Below are 23,915 nucleotides of genomic sequence, written 5' to 3'. Positions count from 1 at the left end.
CAGAGTAGCCAAAAATATGGCCGCCGACTTAGTGTACTGACAAAAAACATGATTGCATCAGACTCCTCACAGTGCAGTGATTGGACTCGAACCCATGACACCAGATCTCTAAAGCAACGATGCTGACCACAGTCCTACTACGCTGATGCATTTTAATACATCCTTGTTTTCCATTGTAGGTTTTGGGAAGGAAACCCAATCTACCAGAAGGAGATGATAATGATGACGTTGCAGATGTTACGAACAGGAAGATGGCGAAGCTTTATATGGTGAGACACTGATTGCGTCACTTTATTTATAGCTATGTATCAGACCCTAAACTGAGGCTCTATTACTGGCTAGCCATGAGTATCGGTATGTACTAAAAACAGCACTATGCACTGTTCGATAAAGATTCATGGACAGAGTAGGAATAATATTAACAGGACATTATCTTTTGTCGGGAGCCGGTCTGAAGATCGACAGTGTCTAGGTCGACAATGTTTAGGTCGACAGTCACTAGGTTGTCAGGGTCTGAAGGTCGACAGGGTTTATAGGTCGACATGTGCTAGGTCGACAGGTCAAAAGGTTTATTTTTTTTAAATTTTTTCATACTTAACGATCCACGTGGATTATGATTGGAATGGTAACCTGTGCCGAGAGCTGCGGTAGCGGTGCGAGGCACCTTGCCCGAAGCAAAGCGAGCCATGCGAGGGGACACAGTGCACTAATTGGGCTTCCCGGCCACTGTACAGAGAAAACAACACCAAAAAAACATGAAAAACTCATGTCGACCTTTTGACCTGTCGACCTAGCACATGTCGACCAAGAAACCCTGTTGACCTTCAGACCCTGTTGACCTAGTGACTGTCGACCTATAGTTGTCGACCTAAACATTGTCGACCTAGACACTGTCGATTTGATGATCCACACCCCTTTTGTCTATGGCCGGTATGTACTAAATCCCCGTTTACTGCATTTTCCGAGTGCACTAACCCTCGTTCGCCGGGACAGCGCTGCGGAGGGGGATCGCCAGCTTTTGCGGCGATACCCCATAGAAGCCTATGGGCTTCTCTCTGCAGCGCTGGTGTGAGGGATCCAATCGGATCCCTCCTAACATGACCCACGTCCGCCCACGTCACTCGGCGCATGAGCAGAATGACCCCCGGGGCCGAAAACCGGAAGTCAGGGAGCTGCAGGACATCGCGAAGGACAGCGCTTATCAGAAGAGCTGTCCTCCGCAATACTAATCGCATATGTAAGTACATACGCGATTAGCATCGCGACGATTGGCGGCGATGTCACTTAGTACATCCCGCCCCCAGGCACAAATACGTCCCGTTCCGTATTAAAGTAATTTAGCAGCAGTCTTCATGGATACTCATTACATCCCTAAAAAAAAAATGTTTCTCATTGTGGAAAGGGGAAACATAATTTCTAAATAAATACACATGTTGGCAGCCTTGTGGCATTTATTCCAGAGCACGTAGAATTGCATCACCCGAATAGAGCTTGCCAATGAGGCCGGGTTCTGATGCTTCGCCCAAACGCTCATGTGTTACTGTTTTGTTGTACATAAAAGGGGGACGGAGGGGAAGATTTGCTAAGCAGCGTTCTGGAATTGTGTTTAGTAAAAAAAAAAAAAAAATCTCTGAGGTAACGAGAAAAAGATATTTGACTCAGAAGTTACAATCTCAGTGATGGCGCACAATACCTGATTCTGAGCCGGACGCAAAGTGCCATTAGTGCGGGCGGCCATGGCAGCTAGTCTTGTCACCTTATGTAAATGTGAGTATACGGCTGCACACGCACATTCGCATCGCCCTCAGTTATCTGTCCGCACCCACAGCCGCCATCATCAATATTGGCACTTCCACTTACTTATACTGGGTGTACATGCTCCATAAGACGCAGGAATCATATGCACGCCCCATAACAGCCTCTGGCTACACGCCGCCGACGCTCCCACTACACAGATCTCTTGCTTGTGTTCACAAGGTAGCCGTCCAATTGACGCTCAGAAATTCATATTTCACGGACAGAGGGTCTAATCCAGGGTTGGTTGCAAAAGTAAAATCTTCCTCTAATGGGCAAAACCATGTGCAGTGCAGGTGGGGCAGATGTAACAAGTGCAGAGAGAGTTAGATTTTGGTGGGGTGTGTTCAAACTGAAATCTAAATTGCAGTGTAAAAATAAAGCAGCCAGTATTTACCCTGCACAGAAACAATATAACCCACCCAAATCTAACTCTCTGCACATGTTACACCCCCCCACCACCACCACGTGCACTGCACATGGTTTTGCCCATTAGAAAAAGATTTTGCTTTTGCGATCAGATCTGAATTAGGCCCTCAGTCGCACACAGATGTATACACAGGGCAGCCATCAGGGGGGGACTGTGTGGACTAGTGTCCCGAGCTCTTACAGAGAGGGGGGCCCACTGCACCAGCCTTTGAATCAACAGCAGTCTGATACGCAAGGAGGACTTCTTAAAACAAGACTTATCTGTTCATCAGCTCTCTCTGTAAACCGTTCTTGTAAGTCCCCAACTGTGCGGCAGAAACTTTTTTGGGAGGGAGGGGCCCTGTCTATTTTGTCAGTCCCGGGCCCCATAATTTCTGATGGCAGCCCTGTGTATACATGTCGCACATACCATTGATCAGTGTAATGTAGCAAAGGGGTCACTTCCAGTTGTTTTACTCTTGACAATAAGATGCACGTTTTGAGCAAGAAAGACACTTGGCGCAGCCGAGTCGCCTGGACCTGGCGAAACAGGGGCTGTTTGGTGCGCCATCTACGGTACGTGCCTATAGGGAATATTCTGCATGTTTGTACAGGCAGGAAATAAATGATGTATGTTCAAATACATCTTGTTCATCCTGCCAGGGCAACCAGCAGTCCATAAACCATATATCTCACAGTACTGGGTCTTGTAAAGAAAAAGTTTAATGAAATACTGTAGGCATGCATTCCTGGGATCGGGATGCCACTGTCATGTGACCGACGCCGGAATCCAGACAAAACACAGGAGACTGGCGTCGGAACACCAATAGCCAACATCCTCAAGGTGAGTATCGGGGTTAAGGTTAGGGTTAGGGCCCGGGGGGCTGTAGGGTTAGGCACTAGGTAGTGTTAGGGTTAGGCAGTAAGTGGGTTAGGGTTAGGTACTAGGGGGGTAGGGTTAGGCACTAACGGGGGTTAGGGTTAGGTACTAAGGGAGTTAGTTTTAGGCACAAAGGGGGTTAGGGTTAGACACTGGGGGGTAGGGTTAGGTACTAGGGGGGGTTAGGGTTAGGCACTAGGGGGGTTAGGGATAGGCACTAGGTGGTATTAGGGTTAGGCACTGGGGGGTTAGGGTTAGGCACTAGGAGGGGTTAAGGTTAGGCACTAGGGGGGGTTGGGTTAGGCACTAGGGGTTAGGGTTAGGCACTGGGGGGTTGGGTTAGGCACTGGGAGGGGGGGTTAGGGATAGACACTAGGTGGTATTAGGGTTAGGCACTGGGGGGTTAGGGTTAGGCACTAGGAGGGGTTAGGGTTAGGCACTGTGGGGGTTGGGTTAGGCACTGGGGGGGTTAGGGTTAGGCACTAGGTGGTGTTAGGGTTAGGTAGTAGGGAGGGTTAGGGTTAGGCACTGGGGTGGTTAGGGTTAGGCACTAGGTGGTGTTAGGGTTAGGCACTAGGGAGGGTTATGGTTAGACACTGGGGGGGTAGGGTTAGGCACTAGGGGGGGTTAGGGTTAGGCACTAGGGGGGTTAGGGATAGGCACTAGGTGGTGTTAGGGTTAGGCACTAGGGGGGGTTAGGGATAGGCACTAGGTGGTGTTAGGGTTAGGTAGTAGGGAGGGCTAGGGTTAGGCACTGGGGGGTAGGGATAGGCACTAGGTGGTGTTAGGGTTAGGCACTAGGGGGGGTTAGGGTTAGACACTGGGGGGTAGGGTTAGGCACTAAGGGGGGTTAGGGTTAGGCACTAGGAGGGGTTAGGGATAGGCACTAGGTGGTATTAGGGTTAGGCACTGGGGGGGTTAGGCACTAGGAGGGGTTAGGGTTAGGCACTAGGGGGAGTTGGGTTAGGCACTAGGGGGTTAGGGTTAGGCACTGGAGGGGTTGGGTTAGGCACAAGGGAGGGTTAGGATTAGACACTGGGGAGGTAGGGTTAGGCACTAGGGGGGGTTAGGGTTAGGCACTAGGGGGGTTAGGGATAGGCACTAGGTGGTGTTAGGGTTAGGTAGTAGGGAGGGTTAGGGTTAGGCACTGGGGTGGTTAGGGTTAAGCAATAGGTGGTGTTAGGGTTAGGCACTAGGAAGGGTTATGGTTAGACACTGGGGGGGTAGGGTTAGGCTCTAGAGAGGTTAGGGATAGGCACTAGGTGGTGTTAGGGTTCAGCACTAGGGGGGTTAGGGATAGGCACTAGGTGGTGTTAGGGTTAGGTAGTAGGGAGGGTTAGGGTTAGGCACTGGGGGGTAGGGATAGGCACTAGGTGGTGTTAGGGTTAGGCACTAGGGGGGTTAGGGTTAGACACTGGGGGGTAGGGTTAGGCACTAAGGGGGGTTAGGGTTAGGCACTAGGGGGGTTAGGGTTAGGCACTAGGGGGGTTAGGGTTAGGCACTAGGGGGGTTAGGGATAGGCACTAGGTGGTGTTAGGGTTAGGTAGTAGGGAGGGTTAGGGTTAGGCACTGGGGGGTAGGGATAGGCACTAGGTGGTGTTAGGGTTAGGCACTAGGGGGGTTAGGGTTAGACACTGGGGGGTAGGGTTAGGCACTAAGGGGGGTTAGGGTTAGGCACTAGGGGGGTTAGGGTTAGGCACTAGGGGGGTTAGGGATAGGCACTAGGTGATGTTAGGGTTAGGTAGTAGGGAGGGTTAGGCACTGGGGGGTAGGGATAGGCACTAGGTGGTGTTAGGGTTAGGCACTTGGGGGGTTAGGGTTAGGCACTTGGGGGGTTAGGGTTAGGCACTAGGTGGTGTTAGGGTTAGGCACTAGGTGGTGTTAGGGTTAGGCACTAGGGGGGTTAGGGTTAGGCACTGGGGGGTTAGGGTTAGGCACTGGGGGGTTAGGGTTAGGCACTAGGTGGTGTTAGGGTTAGGTAGTAGGGAGGGTTAGGGTTAGGCACTGGGGGGTAGGGATAGGCACTAGGTGGTGTTAGGGTTAGGCTCTAGGTGGTGTTAGGGTTTGACACTAGGGGGGTTAGGGTTAGGCACTAGGGGGGTTAGGGTTAGGCACTAGGGGGGTTAGGGATAGGCACTAGGTGATGTTAGGGTTAGGTAGTAGGGAGGGTTAGGCACTGGGGGGTAGGGATAGGCACTAGGTGGTGTTAGGGTTAGGCACTTGGGGGGTTAGGGTTAGGCACTTGGGGGGTTAGGGTTAGGCACTAGGTGGTGTTAGGGTTAGGCACTAGGTGGTGTTAGGGTTAGGCACTAGGGGGGTTAGGGTTAGGCACTGGGGGGTTAGGGTTAGGCACTGGGGGGTAGGGATAGGCACTAGGTGGTGTTAGGGTTAGGCACTAGGGGGGTTAGGGTTAGACACTGGGGGGTAGGGTTAGGCACTAAGGGGGGTTAGGGTTAGGCACTAGGGGGGTTAGGGTTAGGCACTAGGGGGGTTAGGGTTAGGCACTAGGGGGGTTAGGGATAGGCACTAGGTGGTGTTAGGGTTAGGTAGTAGGGAGGGTTAGGGTTAGGCACTGGGGGGTAGGGATAGGCACTAGGTGGTGTTAGGGTTAGGCACTAGGGGGGTTAGGGTTAGACACTGGGGGGTAGGGTTAGGCACTAAGGGGGGTTAGGCTTAGGCACTAGGGGGGTTAGGGTTAGGCACTAGGGGGGTTAGGGATAGGCACTAGGTGATGTTAGGGTTAGGTAGTAGGGAGGGTTAGGCACTGGGGGGTAGGGATAGGCACTAGGTGGTGTTAGGGTTAGGCACTTGGGGGGTTAGGGTTAGGCACTTGGGGGGTTAGGGTTAGGCACTAGGTGGTGTTAGGGTTAGGCACTAGGTGGTGTTAGGGTTAGGCACTAGGGGGGTTAGGGTTAGGCACTGGGGGGTTAGGGTTAGGCACTGGGGGGTTAGGGTTAGGCACTAGGTGGTGTTAGGGTTAGGTAGTAGGGAGGGTTAGGGTTAGGCACTGGGGGGTAGGGATAGGCACTAGGTGGTGTTAGGGTTAGGCTCTAGGTGGTGTTAGGGTTTGACACTAGGGGGGTTAGGGTTAGGCACTTGGGGGGTTAGGGTTAGGCACTAGGGGGGTTAGGGTTAGGCACTAGGGGCGCTTAGGGTTTGGCACTAGGAGGGAGTTAGGGTTAGGCACTAGGAGGGGTTAGGGTTAGGGTTTGGCACTAGGGGGGTTAGGGTTAGGCACTAGGGGCGCTTAGGGTTTGGCACTAGGGGTGCTTAGGGTTAGGCACTCGGGGGGTTAGGGTTTGGCACTAGGAGGGGTTAGGGTTAGGCACTAGGAGGGAGTTAGCCCTAGCCAGCACTCCCCGAGGGTAGGGAAGAGGGTAAAAATACTTACACCCTTCAATGTCGGGATCTTCATTGTCGGGATGCCGCTGTCGGTCATGTGACCAGCGGCATCCCCACCACCTGGATTTCATACCCAACCCATGAAATATGGTATACAGTATAATCATCATGATTACAGTACTACAGTGCGGTGTCTGTAGCCTGAGGTAATTACCATTACATACATGCGCCTGAGCAAAACAGGTGTAAAACAACAACTTCTGCCGTGTAATCCTGCACAACCGCGGCTAACAGGTCACAGTATTAGATTGTTATTAAACAGATAAATGCTTATTACAGGGATACATTGTGCAGTGTTTCCTGCATTCGTAAAAAAAAAAGCAGCTTAAAAACAAAACGTCATTATCAGATTGCTGCTAACTCTTCCCTTAAATCATCACCAGTCATTCATTTTCTTTGCAAATGACAGAACTTGTGTTGCGCACATTGCAGGTGTCCGATGCCAGCGGCGCTATGAAGGTCTCAGTGGTGGCCGAGGAAAACCCCTTCTGCAAAGCCATGCTGCTCTCTGAGGAATGCTTCATCCTGGACCACTCTGCGGACAAAAAGATCTTTGTGTGGAAAGGTCAGGCTTCCTGTTTGTTGAATCGCAGCATGGAGTGTAACGATCAAGTAATCAAGTGTTCCCTGTTACAGTTACACCGAGTCCCTGGCAGGGGCTGGCTGGCAACTTTCAGCCCTGGGGGGCAGACTCAAGCAAGCGGCCCAGCTTTTCACAGGGAATCTGCAGTCAGGTGGTCCTGGAACACTTAAATTGCATTGTCCCGGGGGGCAGATGGCACACTGCCCCTCTGCCCAGCCAGCCCGTGGTCCCTGGGCACTCACCCACTGATCCAATCAGAGCAGTGCAGAGGGTTAGGGAGGCCTGCTAAGTCTGTCACTAGAACACATAACTAAACATATCTCACATGTACTGCGGGTATACGTTCAGGATCCCGGCTATTGGGATCCCGGTAGCCGTAATACTGACACCCGAATACCGGCAGCCGGCAGAACACAGACGATGGCATCCTGAAAGGAGCATGATCCAGATGAGAGAATCCTGACAGCTAGAATCCCGAAGGTAAGTATTAATTGTCAGGTTAGGTTTAGGCTGCCGAAGCCTCCTGGCACACTCCAGGAGGGGGGTTTAGGGTTAGGCTGCGGGGTGGGGGAGGTGAGGCTGCAGATAGGGGGGTTAGGGACCACCGTGAAGGGGAGGGGGTGTTAGGGTTAGGCACTAAGGGGGGAGGGTTAGGTTTAGGCTGCGGGAAGGGGGGTTAGGTTCGTTTCAGCACCAACGGGGAGAGGCTAAAGATAGGCACCAATAGCGGAGGTTAGAGTTAGGCTGTGGACAGGGGGGGTTAGGGGATAAGGGAGGGAGGTTAGGATACTTACCTCACCCGTGTCGGGATTGCCGCGATCGGGATGCAGTCGATGAGATACTGACTGCCAGCTACCCGACCGCTGGGTTTTCATATTGAAACCGTTCTGTGAACTACAGTGGAATAGTCTCTTCTGGTTGTTAACTAGAGATGTTTGCAGACCCCTGTGTTTTGGTTCTAGTTATTAAAAATCTAAAAAAAAATAAGTCATTGATAAAAATCACTAAAAACAGAGAAAATCATGTGATTTCTGCAAACTAAAACCCATAATTCGGATTTAAAATCTGAATTCCGAACCGCTGGAAGATCCGAGATAAAACTCGGTCCAGATTGGATCTCCTTGGGAGATCCGGACCGGGTTTTGTTTTGTTATATCTACAAAATTCGGGTGGATTTGGATTTCTGGAGAACCGAACTGTACATCTCTATTGTTAACACAGGGACAGAATCTACCGGACATGGTGCCGTTGGGTAATTAAGATATTTCAGTGATACATTATAGTAAATGTTGCCTGTTTAAATGATCAATTTAAATGCTAGGAGAGCCATTTTGTTTCCTGTCAGCTACTGCGATGTTTGTGGTCCAGAGATACATATCCTCCCACGTTACTACACAGCACAGTGGTCATGTGTGGTGACAATGACACCGTTTAGTCAGAAAAACAAACTATAATGTGGTTACCAGATGGAACGGCGGAATGCGTGAGCCTGTTTCATTGGCTGCATTCTCATAAGTATTACTTCATCCGTTTGAACAATATGTATTTTCAGTTTACTACATACATACATGTACATTGTTGGATTTATGCAGTTGACAGTAATAATAACAATGTTTCGTCATACAGGTAAAAACGCGAATGTGGATGAGAGGAAAGCTGCCATGAAAACAGCAGAAGAATTCATCCAACAAATGAATTATCCTGCTAGTACTCAGGTAATAATAATAATAAATAATAATAATTTTATTTATATAGCGCTCTTTCTCCACTAGGACTCAAGGCGTTTTGGTACTGTTGTGTGTAAAAGTGATAGAAAGGATATTACGTGTACTATATATGTGAGGGGCCAGATTTGTGAAGCACCAAAGTACATAGGTGTATGAGGAAGATTACGCCATTTACAGTGGATGAGAACCCTGCAGCAGCCAATAGGGTGGCTGGGTGGAGTCAGGACACGGAGTCAATGCACCAAGTGCAAAAATGACACATTGGGTTGTAGAACGAGATCATTATACGGACATAAAGGGTGGAGAGGGCACATGTTGAGGGGTGTTCCTTACCATTTCCTCGCCATCATAAGAATTGATCTTGCACCTGACCTGAGCCGCCAGAGTTTGTCAGAGATCCTGTACTTGTAGTGAGACGCATTTTGCCTCTTCCATTTGCACTTTGACAAGGAACGCATTTCTAAGTGCCCTTTGCCTAACGTTAAACAAGCTTCAAAAGCACAAGAAATACCATGTGATAAAGAGAGTTTAGGCTATAACTGGCTAAACCGAAAAATTTTAGTAGAAAAAAATGTTTTATTTTATGAAAGCGGTGATTCAGAATGAGTAGAAGACTATATATTTTATGTGACATTTAAACTTTGTCACATTGCGCTATTTCAGGGCGTTCCACATAACAAGGCGCACTTCTGGGTTTTGGAGATATGTCCTGGGAGCGCATAGTAGACGTGCAGTCTTGAGGTGTGGAGGGTGGGCACATCTAAGTGCACATAGGGCCACAATGACAAGTCCCGGGTCCCAGTTCTCTTAGGCGACATGGCTCAGTGTTTTTGTGTTTTTTTTTTTTTTGGGGGGGGTGGGGGGGGATAGGTTGGCCAATGAATGTTGGGCCTTCTTGCCAGCTCTTTACCTGGGATGGGACACAGTCTCTGACACCTCCAAAGTGGTGAAAACATTTAATTATCTATGGGTCGGACAATATGCTTGTACTCCCGCAAATCCACCCCTTCCCCACGGACTAAGGGGTGTATTTACTAAGCCTTGGACGGAGATAAAGTGGACGGAGATAAAGTAGCAGCCAATCAGCTCCTAACTGTCATTTTTCAAACACAGCCTATGACATGGCAGCTAGGAGCTGATTGGCTGGTACTTTATCTCTGTCCGTGGCTTAGTAAATAGACCTCTAAAACTCAGGAACAGAAGCCAGAGTTCTGTGTGTGGGGGGAGAGGGGTAGGGTGGTGGGGGTGTTGGGGTCTCACAGGGGCATTAAAATCAGTGGATGAGCAATGTGTCACGTGATCAGGGGCAGCTCCAGAGGTGGGACTGCAGCACAGTTCAAAATTCAAGTAGGGGAGCCGCACCACCTACCAGTGAGTCCCGGCCGGTGATGGTTGGCAGTGTTTGGGGTGGCAGTTGGTGTGTCTCCCCTATTTCACTTTTGGACTGTGCTGCAGCCTCATCTCTGGAGTCGCCACTGCATGAGACTGTGATTTATACCCCTTTTACACCAAAATCCCGGGTTTTACATAGTGATGAGCGGATTCGGTTTTACTCGGTTTTACTCGGTTTTACTCGGTTCTCAAAACGGCATCTTATTGGCTCACGGATGTCACGTGTTTTGGATAGCCAATACACCGCAGTGCCGATATTCCCGGATCGGCACCATTTACACTGCACCCAGGTGCAGTGTCTTGTGTGCCGACGCTTAGAGATGATGTAATCTTCAAGCACCTGGAAGCCCTGCAGATTGGGACTCCGGGGCATCACGCTGGGGGTAAGCCCAGCAATCTGGAAGCTGCTGTGCTGCCCCCAGCCTCCGGCACTTCTAAGCGCCAGACACGGCGCTGCTGTCTGCATAGACAGTATGTGTCGTGTTCAAGCAGCTATAAGTGAAGCGGAAAATACCGTTTTCACTCGCCGTGGTATAGTGGCATCACGCTCTTCTATTTAAGAAGAGCCTATGCCACGGCAAGCGAATGTGGTATTTGCCGCGTTAGCGCTGATGTTTACCTTACATCAGCGCTGATGAATGATGTGTGTTGGGAATCTGTGCATGTGCCGGAATATGGTAATTTCCGGCACATGCACAGTAGTAGTTTCCGGACGCGGTGTGATGCATGCCGGGATTGCTGCGGGAGGGGGGAGCCGGAGCGTAGAACGGACAGCGCTGCAGCGGAGTCCTGTCTCTATAGCAACCCGGCAGCTGTGATGCATCCCGGGATTGCTGCGGGAGGGGGGAGCCGGAGCGCTGGGTGGACTCTGCTCCAGCGGTGTCCTAACGTCTGCCCGGAGCAGACGAGGCCATTATAGGTAAGCGAGCGCTATTTCAGAAATAGCGCTCGTTCTTAAATACACTTTAGCGTGCCGCAGTATAGGGAATATGAAAGGCTAATCAGCGCTATTAGCCTTGTTAAATAGCAATTGGTCCCATTTACCACCCAAAACGAGTTTCCAGCAAGGAAACTCGTTGATAAATGGGGGCCTATAATTGATACCACTGACTCTGTGAGCACCACCAACTTTTACATCAAGAACCCCTACCAGGGATCCTTCTATTGTTACACACTGTTGGTCCACTCCCAAGGGTATATATACAAGTCCTTGCGATTTCAAATCCAGTGCGGTGCCGACCCCTACTAGTCTACAACTCACACATTGGGGGAGATTCAAATGTTTGAAAAGTCGGTTGGGTGTCTGTCTATTAGATAGGAAAAAACAGACACCCAACTGACTCTTCAAACATTTGAATCTCCCCCATTGTGTAAAGAGTGCGCTGTGTAAGACAACTGTGTGTCTTTATCGCCACCTAGTGTTGGATATATTAACTACCACTGTAACAGATTTGCATGCAGCATCTATTGTGATCTTCCTTTTCTGTCTGTACTGTAGATAAAGGCATTTTAAACTGCCTCTGCCCTATGCTGTGCTATCAGTCGTGTTATGGTTGGACACAACAACGGTTGAGCGTGTAATGAGCTCTTAGGATTGCATTGTGAGCAATATTTATCACAATAACCTTTCTCCTTAAAAATTACCAGTTTACCAGAGGAACGATACAAGGTTGCCCTCTCTCCCCACTCCTATTTAACCTGCTATAGGTGGTCTTTCCGAGTTGATCGCTAGCTGCATTCGTTCGCTGTGCAGCGATGAGGCAAAAAACGGCACTTCTGCGCATGCGTATGCAGCGCAATGCGCACGTGCGACGTACTATTACAACGAACGATGTAGTTTCACACAGGGTCTAGCAAAGCTTTTCAGTCGCACTGCTGGCCGCAGAGTGTTTGACATGAAGTGGGCGTTTCTGGGTGTCAACTGACCGTTTTCAGGGAGTGTTCGAAAAAACGCAGGCGTGCCAGGAAAAACGCAGGCGTGGCTGGGCGAACGCAGGGCGGGTTTGTGACGTCAAAACAGGAACTGAACAGTCTGAAGTCATCGCAAGCGCTGAGTAGGTTTTGAGCTACTCTAAAACTGCACAAAAAAACTTTGTAGCCGCTCTGCGATCCTTTCGTTCGCACTTCCGCTAAGCTAAAATACACTCCCAGTGGGAGGCGGCATAGCGTTTGCACGGCTGCTATAAACAGCTAGCGAGCGAACAACTCAGAATGACCACCTTGATTCAGGGGCCTCTCTGGCAGGGGATACGGGTTGGGGAGGTGAAGGTGAAATTCTCGGCATTTGCCGATGATGTTCTCCTCTACTCAGTGTCGGACTGGGGCATGTAGGGCCCACCGGGGGAATGCAGTGGTAGGGGCCCATGTTTAGAGGTGTGGCCAGTCTGCACAGGGGGTCTGCCACCTCATTGGTCTGACCAGTGGCGTCATAAGGCGGGTGCGGGGGGTGCGGCCCGCACCCAGGTGTGACACCTCGAGGGGGTGACACCAAATGTTAGCTCCTCCGCAGTGACAGGAACCAGGTGCTGCAGTGAGAAAGTCTCCTACAGCACCCGGCTCCTGTCATAGCAGAGGAGCCGACAGCGCAGAGACTGTCTCTGGGGGAAGCCCAGCATTTCCGGAGATGCTGGGCACGCCCCAGAGTGACGATTCCAGGATCCAGCAAAGCCACGCCCCCTACCTGGAAGGCCATGCCCCCTTTTGCCGCAAACGTAGCAGGAGATCAGGGGTGCGCACCGGGTGTCACCACACCAGGTGACGCCTCTAGGTCTGACCAACGATTAGAGAGTGCGACGTCTGGGCCCCTTTATAAATAAATACAGTAATTTAATCTGCTGCATGTATGATAATGTACCAGATTACTTATCAGCAATGCACTCTAGAAAATACACCATAGTCCAGTATAAGGTAACATATGTATGATGTATAATTCAAGTGCACTGTCTGGGACCCGATCCTTAGATCAGGAGGTGGGCCCCCAGGCAGTGGGGCCCACCGGTGGTTTCCCCTGTACCCCTGTGGGCCAGTCCAAGCCTGCCTCTACTTCTCAAACCTCAAAACAGCACTCCCAAGAGTCCTTGCTTTATTGACGGAGTTTGAATTGATCTCGGGCTTTAAAATTAATTATCTTAAAACAGAGGCATTGGCCTTTTTTCTAGAAGGACAGCGTGGATGGCAGGGCACCTTCCCATTTCGATGGGCCCAGAATAATTGTCTTACCTACTTAGGTATACAAATACCGAGACACCCATCTCTACTACATGATTGTAATTATAACCGCCTTATTCGTAGAACCCAATTGGACTTTTCAAAATGGGCTCACCTTCCCTTGACATATATTGGGCGCTGCCATCTCCTTAAAATTATATGTTTTCCTCGATTCTTGTATGTCCTCCAAACCTTACCTATATACCCGTCCAAACGTATGATCTCAATTTTAAATAAGGCTCTCTCCAAATTTATTTGGGCAAACAAACACCCCAGGATCTCCCTTTTTAAACTTCAGCAGAAACGTGAACGAGGAGGCCTTAATTTGCCCTGTCTATGATCATATGCATTGGCAGCTAATTGCAGAATAGCCTCTGACTGGATCAGTGGCACCCAAACATACTCAGATAGCCACCTAGACCAAGCTTTTACTCCTGGTTGGAATCTAGTTGCCTTATTGCATACTCCACCCCAGACTCTCCTACCCACAATTAAAGACAACTGCTTAATTAACTCGGTCTGTGTCACTTGGCGCACATTGCGCCCTAGACTGAAACTACTATGTTCCCAATCCATATTTCTACCGTTATGGAGTAATCCCAACTTCCCCCCTCATCTCACATCCACGATTTTTAGGGAATGGCATAAACATGGACTTTGTTATATATTCCAATTCCTGCAACTAGAATAATTTACTTTATTGACACGTACGCAACTTCAAGAGAAATTCCCGACTATATCGATACCCCTATTTCCCTTTTTACAGGCCTTCAGTTATGTTCATTCCATACTACCTGTCCTAGAAGATAGGGGTATATCCACTGCTGTACGATGCAATCCAGGGTCCCACTCACTACATCACAAATTTATGACCGGGCCCGCCTAACACTGAACCTTGAGGAAGGTTCAACAGGAATGCTAAAATGGGAACGGAATTTTCCTGGTTTAACCATGAAATCTCTCCTCTCTGCATACCAAACTCTAAGTAGACAATTAGTCTTACGTGGAGATGAACCAAAAATTTTTACACAGGGCATACTTCACACCCAAGCCTGTACCCTGGATGCCGATATAATGCACTGTCTATGATCATGTCCTCTAGTTCACTCCCTAGGGTCTGCCCTTCAAACATAGGTGTGCGCAGGGGGGGTGCCTGGTGCACACAGGCACCCCCTAATGTCTGGCACCCCGATCTCACATGGCTGATACAATGATCTCCGAGCAGGCTGATTACTGTCCCCTCTGCGCTGCACCCTGTCAGGACTGCATTACTGACCGGACGCCCGGGTTAATCAAGGATGCCACTGCCACCGGCTTTCAAACTCCCAGCTCCACCTCCATGTACAAAAACAGTGTGATGTGATGTGATTACGTCATGCTGCTCGCAAGCCCACCTGCCACACCCGCCACATGCCCACCTCTCTCCTTCTATGCTATGCCAACGCCAGCCACTGATGAGGAGCAGTATGCAGCCAGCGTTCCTCCTAGGAAGACAAATTCAATACTGGCAGGCGGCCGGCAGCAGCATTGACACGTCACTCGTTTTTCCAGCAGCAGCAGTACTAGTCTACGACTGTCAGTGTCAGTGAGTGACTGACTTGTAAGTAAGCTGCTGCAGCTTGAAGGAGAAAGAGTGGGGGAGCCAGATCAGGCTGAGGAGGAGCAGTGTAATTGCAGTGAGTGCCATCAGGGGTGTTTGTTTGGTGCACACCACAACATCTGACAATGTATCAGCTTTATTAGGATTGGTACAAGGGTGGATATTTTATATTGCGTTGACCGTCAATAGATGGTGCTAGACACGCCCAAAAGGTGGTGCTAGACACACCCCTCCGATGGTGCACCCCCTAATAAAATGTGCTGCGCACGCCTATGCCTTCAAAGTTATATTACTCACGACCTACATCTACCCTTTATCGTTAGTGACACATGGGTATTCTGGGGCATAGGGGGTAATTCCAAGTTGATCGCAGCAGGATTTTTGATAGCAATTGGGCAAAACCATGTGCACTGCAGGGGAGGCAGATATAACATGTGCAGAGAGAGTTAGATTTGGGTGGGTTATATTATTTCTGTGCAGGGTAAATACTGGCTGCTTTATTTTTACACTGCAATTTAGATTGCAGATTGAACTCACCACACCCAAATCTAACTCTCTCTGCACATGTTATATCTACCTCCCCTGCAGTGCACATGGTTTTGCCCAATTGCTAACAAAAATCCTGCTGCTATCAACTTGGAATTACTCCCATAGACCCTACTGAATCTAGACCTGGTTTATCCAGTGGTAACCTAAAATTACTCAACAAGCTGGCTGCCACAGCTAAAAAGACAATACTATCCCAATGGATCTTCCCCACCCCGGTACCTATTACTCTTTTATACCCTAGATTATCATACTTGTGTACTGCTGGTTTTTTTTTTACATCTGGTTACCTTAGATCAATACATTACCCTCCGAGACCAAAACGCTCCTACGTCAAAGCTTTCAACTTACCACGTGGTATAACATGACAGTATAAGATACCGGCCACCCCTTTTAGATCTACACTGGGGATATATTGTCTCCATCCTGACTCCACAACCATATCTCTGTTATTATATTTCTTTACCTGTCAATGATAACCCCCGAATATAATTTTTGTCTGTAATCTGACTCTATTTGATATAGGTCTTGAAGATGTGTGAATTGTTCTGTTTCAATTTTTCTGTCAATAAAAATGTTTAAAAAAATAAATAAAATTACCAGTTTACCAATCAGAAAGAAAAATGTTTATCTACATGCAATTATTTATTTGTTAATTTTCATTTATATAAGGAGTTGAATTCTCCAAACTGAAGTGTACTGGCTGCACATCCCATCACACACTGATCTAGCACCGGTGCATCTGATTGGTCCACCACACAAATATATAGTTCCAGGTCTACTCTCCACTCGCCAGAGACACTGTAGACAGGGGTGTAACTAGAAGTGGCTGGGCCCCTTAGCAAAATGTAGCCCACTATGCATCAAAAACTTACACCCCCACTCAATGACCCTCATTCCGAGTTGTTCGCTCGCAAGCTGCTTTTAGCAGCATTGCTCACGCTAAGCCGCCGCCTACTGGGAGTGAATCTTAGCATAGTAAAATTGTGAACGAAAGATTAGCAGAATTGCGAATAGACACTTCTTAGCAGTTTCTGAGTAGCTCCACACTTACTCGGCATCTGCGATCAGTTCAGGGCTTGTCGTTCCTGGTTTGACGTCACAAACACACCCAACGTTCGCCCAGACACTCCCCAGTTTCTCCAGCCACTCCCGCGTTTTTCCCAGAAACGGTAGCGTTTTTTCGCACACACCCATAAAACGTCCAGTTACCGCCCAGAAACACCCACTTCCTGTCAATCACATTACCATCACCAGAACGAAGAAAAAACCTTGTAATGCCGTGAGTAAAATACCAAACTGCATAGCAAATTTACTTGGCACAGTCGCACTGCGGACATTGCGCATGCGCATTAGCGACTAATCGCTCCGTTGCGAAAGAAAAATAACGAGCGAACAACTCGAAATGACCACCAATGTGCATGTAGACCCAGCCTCAGTCAGTCTCCCACAGGACAGAGCAGTAACTGCATCAGTAGTGATCTGGCACTGTAATCTGAATTATAAATAGTCATGTTATCCTCATCATTATGCCAGTCATATAACTGTGCGGATTCAGTAAGAAGTAATATTACTGTTAGTTCCATAATCTGCTATGGTTACAGTTACACCCTGCCCTTGACGTTTATCTACACTAGGAGCTAAGACCTCATGAAGACCCTCAGCAGAAGACCCTCAGGAGGTCACTGCTTCCAAATGAAGTGCTAGTCTGCACACTGGTTCAGCCCACATTAACTCTTACCATCCCGGCCAATTAAATACCCTTACGAAGAGTAACTGACACGGCACAGGAAAGGGATACAGAACTGCAGTAATTATAAATCTGAGCCTGGTGATAAGATGTCGATTCCTCATAGTAATAAATGTGGGAAATACTAGTTTGGTCATTATATGAAGGTCTCAATAAATTCATTTCATTCTTTCTAGATTCAAGTAATACCAGAAGAAGGGGAAACTCCGATCTTTACACAGTTCTTTAAGGACTGGAGGGACAAGAATCAAAGTGATGGGTTTGGGAAGGTTTACGTCACAGAGCGGATCGCTAACATCCAGCAGATTGACTTCGATGCATCCAAGCTGCACGAATCCCCGGAAATGGCTGCGCAGCACAATATGGTGGACGACGGCTCTGGGAAAGTCGAGGTTCGTCTGTTTAGAATATGGATGAGGATAGGTTCATTTGTAATAGGTACGATTAGATCTCCGTGTATTGTTTATCCTGCCAAGTACAGCCTATGTAGTATGTCCAAGATGGCTGCCTCATCTGGTAACTGCAGGGGTAGGATGAACAATCTGTAGATCTGTGGGCCCTGCGGGTATCTTTTTCTTTGTTTCTCACTCTACATGTTCTGTATTTCCCCGTTGTCTAGCACATCTCTAAGTATTGTTTATCCCTCCCAGTGTAACTTATGTACGCACAAGATGAGTGTTTCTCCTGGTTCCTCCATAGGTGGGATGAACAATAGGTACTTTCTCCTCATACTGTCCGCCCAAGGCCGGCTCAGGGTCTTTTAGCGCCCCGGGCGGCCATAGGGGCGTGGCTTCATACAGGGGGCGTGGTCAGTTAAGCCCCCTGTACAGTGGTAGCGCCGCTGAAATGATGTGCGGTGCGCAATGACGTCATCGCGCACCGCACAGCAAAGGTCCACTCCACGAAGGAAAACTAGACGCTATGCGTCTAGTTCCCTTCGTGGAGAGGACCTTTGCTGTGCGGTGCGCGATGACGTCAACGCGCACCGCACATCATTACAGAAAAGGTCCTCTCCACGAAGGGAAACTAGATGCTACACGTCTAGTTTCCCTTCACAGCGGGCAGCGGCAGCGGGGGGCACAGCAGCAGCGGATATTGCCGTGGTGCGGCGCCCTCCGGATCGCGCCGGCGCCCTCCGGAAGGCAACAGTACTGCTTGCCCGTGGCAAGATCCGCTACTGTGTACACCATATATCTTTCCCAGTTTACCCTTCAACTGTTCATCCCTTCCCCTTAGTATGTAAGCTCTAATCGGCAGGGCCCTCCTACCTCTTTTTTTCCACTATCCAGGTCACCAGTGCTCCACTAACTTCTCTCTTACTCCCAGTCAGCAACCTAACATATTAGTAACATAGTTGATGAGGAGGTCCATCGAGTTCAACCTGTATTATAAAAGTTTATTTCATTTAAATGCTGTATCCTTGGATATTTCTTTTAGCTAGGAATTTATCTAATCCATTTTTAAACTTATTGACTGAGTCCACCATTACTACCTTCTCTAGCAGATAATTCCAAATCCTTACTGCTCTTACTGTGAAGAACCCTTTCCTCCATAGTGTATGAATTTTTTCTTTTCTAACCTCAGGGGGTGTCCACGTGTTCTGTGTAGCGGTTTTTTTATAAACAGATCGTCTGATAAGTCCTTGTATTGTCCCTTTATGTATTTATACATATTAATAATGTCCCCTCTCAGTCGCCTCTATTCCAGTGTAAACCTATCTAACCTTGTAAGTCTTTCCTCATAATTCAGTGCCTCTAACCCCTTAACCAGTTTGGTGGCTCGCCCAGAGCCGGCCCTAATCAATATGATGCCCTAGGTAAGATTATGGCTGCCCCCTAGCACTGCTGCTAGTTCCACCTCTGATCCTGCACCCCTTTCCCATCACCATCACCCCTCAGTCATAGCAGTCCTCATTTTGGTGCTGCTACCCCCTATAATTTAAATAGGAACAGTACGCATATTCGGTGAGCAGCCCTAAAAGGGGTGTGTTCTTTTGGGAAGGGGCATGGCCACACAATAGTAAACCCAATTCAAATTAGGCCAAACAGCAGTACAACTTTATTCACATTTCATGCAATAGTGTCCCTTATACACATTACATCACATAGTAGTACCACTTTACCTTATATACATTCCTAATCCCAGTAGTGCTCCTTACTCACATGACATCACACTGAATTGATCCTTATTTACATTACACCACACCATATTGCTCTTTATTCACATTAGACCACACAGTAGTGCCTTTTCTATACATTACACCACACAACAGAGCACCTTATACACATAATGTAACACATTAGTACAGGTTGAGTATCCCATATCCAAATATTCCGAAATACGGAATATTCCGAAATACGGACTTTTTTGAGTGAGAGTGAGATAGTGAAACCTTTGTTTTCTGACGGCTCAATGTACACAAACTTTGTTTAATACACAAAGTTATTAAAAATATTGTATTAAATGACCTCCAGGCTGTGTGTATAAGGTGTATATGAAACATAAATGAATTGTGTGAATGTAGACACACTTTGTTTAATGCACAAAGTTATAAAAAATATTGGCAAAAATGACCTTCAGGCTGTGTGTATAAGGTGTATATGTAACATAAATACATTATGTGCTTAGATTTAGGTCCCATCACCATGATATCTCATTATAGTATGCAATTATTCCAAAATACGGAAAAATCCCATATCCAAAATACCTCTGGTCCCAAGCATTTTGGATAAGGGATACTCAACCTGTAATGCCTTTATATACATAATAGCACAAGTAATGCCCACACATTATTTATGTCCTTATAAATATAATACACCTGACACATTATGGCAACCTATATTAATGCTCTTATACACATAATGTCCCTTACACGGCACACATTATTAATGCATTTATACACATCACACACTTAATGCCTCTTACACATAATAACTCTTACACATATGCCGAACACTATTGCAACCTACCCAGTACCCACACACAGAACTCACACGACCACTACCACTGTGACCTCTGCCTCTGCTTGAACACAGATGTGTCCTCATACATCTTGCCTCAATATACCATGCATCTTATTTTCATTGCTATGTGACTAGGATGCAGAAGCAGCTTCTACTGATTAAAATGATATGTAGCATGCCTATACTATGTGTGCGACTGTAGCTGTATCTGCATACGAAATGCTACGTTACAGTGATTTCCAGGAAAACACTGTTACGTAGCATTTCGTATACAGATGCAGCCGCAGTCACATACAGACTATGGGGGTCATTCCGAGTTGTTCGCTCGCAAGCTGCTTTTAGCAGCATTGCACACGCTAAACCGCCGCCTACTGGGAGTGAATCTTAGCTTCTTAAAATTGCGAACGAAAGATTCGCATTATTGCGAAAATACATCTCTGTGCAGTTTCTGAGTAGCTCGAGACTTACTCGGCATCTGCGATCAGTTCAGTAATTGTCGTTCCTGGTTTGATGTCACAAACACACCCAGCGTTCGCCCAGACACTCCTCCGTTTCTCCAGCCACTCCCGCGTTTTTCCCAGAAACGGTAGCGTTTTTTCACACACACCCATAAAACGGCCTGTTTCCGCCCAGAAACACCCACTTCCTGTCAATCACATTACGATCACCAGAACGAAGAAATAACCGTGAGTAAAATTCCTAACTGCATAGCAAATTTACTTGGCGCAGTCGCAGTGCGGACATTGCGCATGCGCACTAAGCGGAAAATCGCTGCGATGCGAAAAAATTTACCGAGCGAACAACTCGGAATGACCTCCTATATGCATGCTGCATATCATTTTATTCAGCAGAATCTGCTTGTGCCCCTAGGCATTCCAAATGCCCTAGGCATTCCAAATGTCCTAGGCATTTGCCTAGTTTGCCTTTGCCTAGGGCCGGCCCTGGGCTCGCCTCTGAACCTTTTCGAGTTCCAAGATATCTTTTTTTATAGTGAGGTGCCCAGAACTGTACACAGTATTCCGGGTGTGGCCGTACCAATGATTTATACAGTGGCAGGATTACACTCTCATCCCTCGTCTCCATATCCCGTTTTATGCATGATAACACCTTATTAGCTTTTGTTGCTGCATTTTGACATTGCGTACTGCTACCAAGTTTATTATCGATGAGCACTCCCAAATCTTTTTCAACTACCGTTATCCCTACATTTTCCCCATTTAGTTTATGATGCTGGGTCCAGGATCACTGAGTATTGATTTAAGTCCCACCTTTGGCTCCTGCTAGTCTCAGCAAGTTGCCCTACCTTTGCCCAAGTTACCTGCCCTACAGTCTGTGCTGTGACATATAGGGCCGTATTCAATACTGTCTTGTCGGAAACACGGCAGCCTCCCGACACATTTCTGTCGGAAGGGGTTCCGACCTATTCAAAGAGGGAAGTTTTTTTCCAACAAGTCGGGAATTCCCGACCTGTCTGAAAACACGTGGATCGGCGGAATAGGTACCGATCCGCATGCTTCTGTCGGAAACGGGGCCAAATATGACAGGTTTTGTCCCCCCTTTCCGACAATCTCAATCCGACTTTACAAAAAGTCGGATTGAGCAGTATGTCCCCCCGGCCAGGCTCCTCACTCCCGGCAGCGCCTCCCCCCGCCACCACAGACATCACCCCCCACACCGCCGCAGACATGTCCCCCCACCGCCAGCTCCCCTCGACAGCCGCCGCTGTCAGCTCCCCCCTCCGGCCGCCGCTGTCAGCTCCCCCCGCCGCCACTGTCAACGCACACGGCAGCTGGTGACAGCAGCAGCAGGACAGGACACCGGGAATTGGCCGTTCATTGAATAACCCTTGTTGGATCCATTCTGACAAATGCATGTCGGAATGGATCCAACACTTATTGAATATACCCCACAGGCTTGCTCCTTATTCTATGGTCTGGCTGTTGCTGTGAAAAGTTTTCTATGTTTAACATGTATGGTGCTCGTACACCGTGTGGTGCCTTATAAGTCTAAAGTTATCATAATAATAATAAATATTATAATAATAATAATAATAGGCCTGTTAATTCACTGGAGGGGAGAGGTATCAAACCTTGGAGAGAGATACAGTGGAGTAGTTGCCCAAAGCAACCAATCAGCTACTGTCATTTGGAAGACTGTGCTGGATAAATGACAATTAGAAGATATTTAATTGCTTTGAGCAACTTCTACACTTTAACTCACTCCAAGCCTTGATACATCTCTCCCTGGGTATCTTGCATATGCCATTTGTCATATTTTGTATCTGAAATAATTATACCTGAAGATCTATGCACTTGATGTAATCTAAGTATGTAACATGATTTCTGAATTTCTACCACTTTGTATAATTTTTTATCACTTTTATCACATTTCAAGGCTTAGTTAGTACATCTCCCTCTAAGGGGAAGTTGTACTAAGCCTTGAAAAGTGATACATTTCACGGAGATAAAGTATCGGCCAATCAGCTCCTAACGCCCATGTTACAGGCTGGGTTTGAAAAATGACAGTTCGAAGCTGATTGATTGGTACTTTATCACCGAGAAATGTATAACTTTTCAAGGCTTGGTACATTAATGTGATATGTGTTTCCTAGGGTTTTCCTTTCTCCTAATTTTAAGAAAAAGTTTAGTAAATTGAAAATTAGATGTAACTGGAATCATCTTTATGTCTGTTTTCAGATTTGGCGCGTAGAAAGCAATGGACGCATCCCAGTAGATCCCTCAACATACGGACAGTTCTACGGAGGAGACTGTTACATTATTCTCTATACCTATCCCAAAGGACAGATCATTTACACTTGGTAAGTTCTCGTGGCCCGTGTCACGCACTTGTCTGGTGACGTCACTTTGGAACTGAAAGCTGATTTTCAGGGGCAGCTCCAGAGGAGGGGCTGCAGGTCAGTTCAAATTTCAAATAGGGGAACCGCACCAACTGCCACCAACTGTCATCCCAAACTGACTCACTGGCAGTTGATGTGGCTCCTCTATTTGAATTTTGAACTGAGCTGCAGCCCCTCCCCTGGTGCCGCCCCTGCTGATTTGTACTCCCCAGCTACAGGTTCTCAAACTCGGTCCTCAGGACTAGAGATGAGCGCCTGAAATTTTTCGGGTTTTGTGTTTTGGTTTTGGGTTCGGTTCCGCGGCCGTGTTTTGGGTTCGAACGCGTTTTGGCAAAACCTCACCGAATTTTTTTTGTCGGATTCGGGTGTGTTTTGGATTCGGGTGTTTTTTTCAAAAAACACTAAAAAACAGCTTAAATCATAGAATTTGGGGGTCATTTTGATCCCAAAGTATTATTAACCTCAAAAACCATAATTTACACTCATTTTCAGTCTATTCTGAATACCTCACACCTCACAATATTATTTTTAGTCCTAAAATTTGCACCGAGGTCGCTGTGTGAGTAAGATAAGCGACCCTAGTGGCCGACACAAACACCGGGCCCATCTAGGAGTGGCACTGCAGTGTCACGCAGGATGTCCCTTCCAAAAAACCCTCCCCAAACAGCACATGACGCAAAGAAAAAAAGAGGCGCAATGAGGTAGCTGTGTGAGTAAGATTAGCGACCCTAGTGGCCGACACAAACACCGGGCCCATCTAGGAGTGGCACTGCAGTGTCACGCAGGATGTCCCTTCCAAAAAACCC

At 47.8% G+C, this 23,915-nt stretch overlaps 1 protein-coding gene across 1 annotated transcript in view; it reads left to right on the top strand.

The window, feature by feature from the left end:
- LOC134928550 (scinderin-like) overlaps nucleotides 1-23,915 on the top strand; it is a 160,547-nt gene that overhangs the window by 88,430 nt on the left and 48,202 nt on the right. Inside the window, exons 5-9 of the mRNA XM_063924426.1 lie at nucleotides 180-269; nucleotides 6,917-7,049; nucleotides 8,694-8,782; nucleotides 17,466-17,681; nucleotides 22,949-23,070. Of these exons, the coding sequence (XP_063780496.1) occupies nucleotides 180-269; nucleotides 6,917-7,049; nucleotides 8,694-8,782; nucleotides 17,466-17,681; nucleotides 22,949-23,070 (650 nt within the window). The remainder of the gene's footprint in view (nucleotides 1-179; nucleotides 270-6,916; nucleotides 7,050-8,693; nucleotides 8,783-17,465; nucleotides 17,682-22,948; nucleotides 23,071-23,915) is intronic.

This window comes from Pseudophryne corroboree, chromosome 5, assembly GCF_028390025.1.
Source record: "Pseudophryne corroboree isolate aPseCor3 chromosome 5, aPseCor3.hap2, whole genome shotgun sequence".
NCBI classification, from domain to species: domain Eukaryota; kingdom Metazoa; phylum Chordata; class Amphibia; order Anura; family Myobatrachidae; genus Pseudophryne; species Pseudophryne corroboree.
The sequence above is the reverse complement of the archived record's forward strand: the minus strand, read 5'-3'. Positions and strand labels throughout refer to the sequence as shown.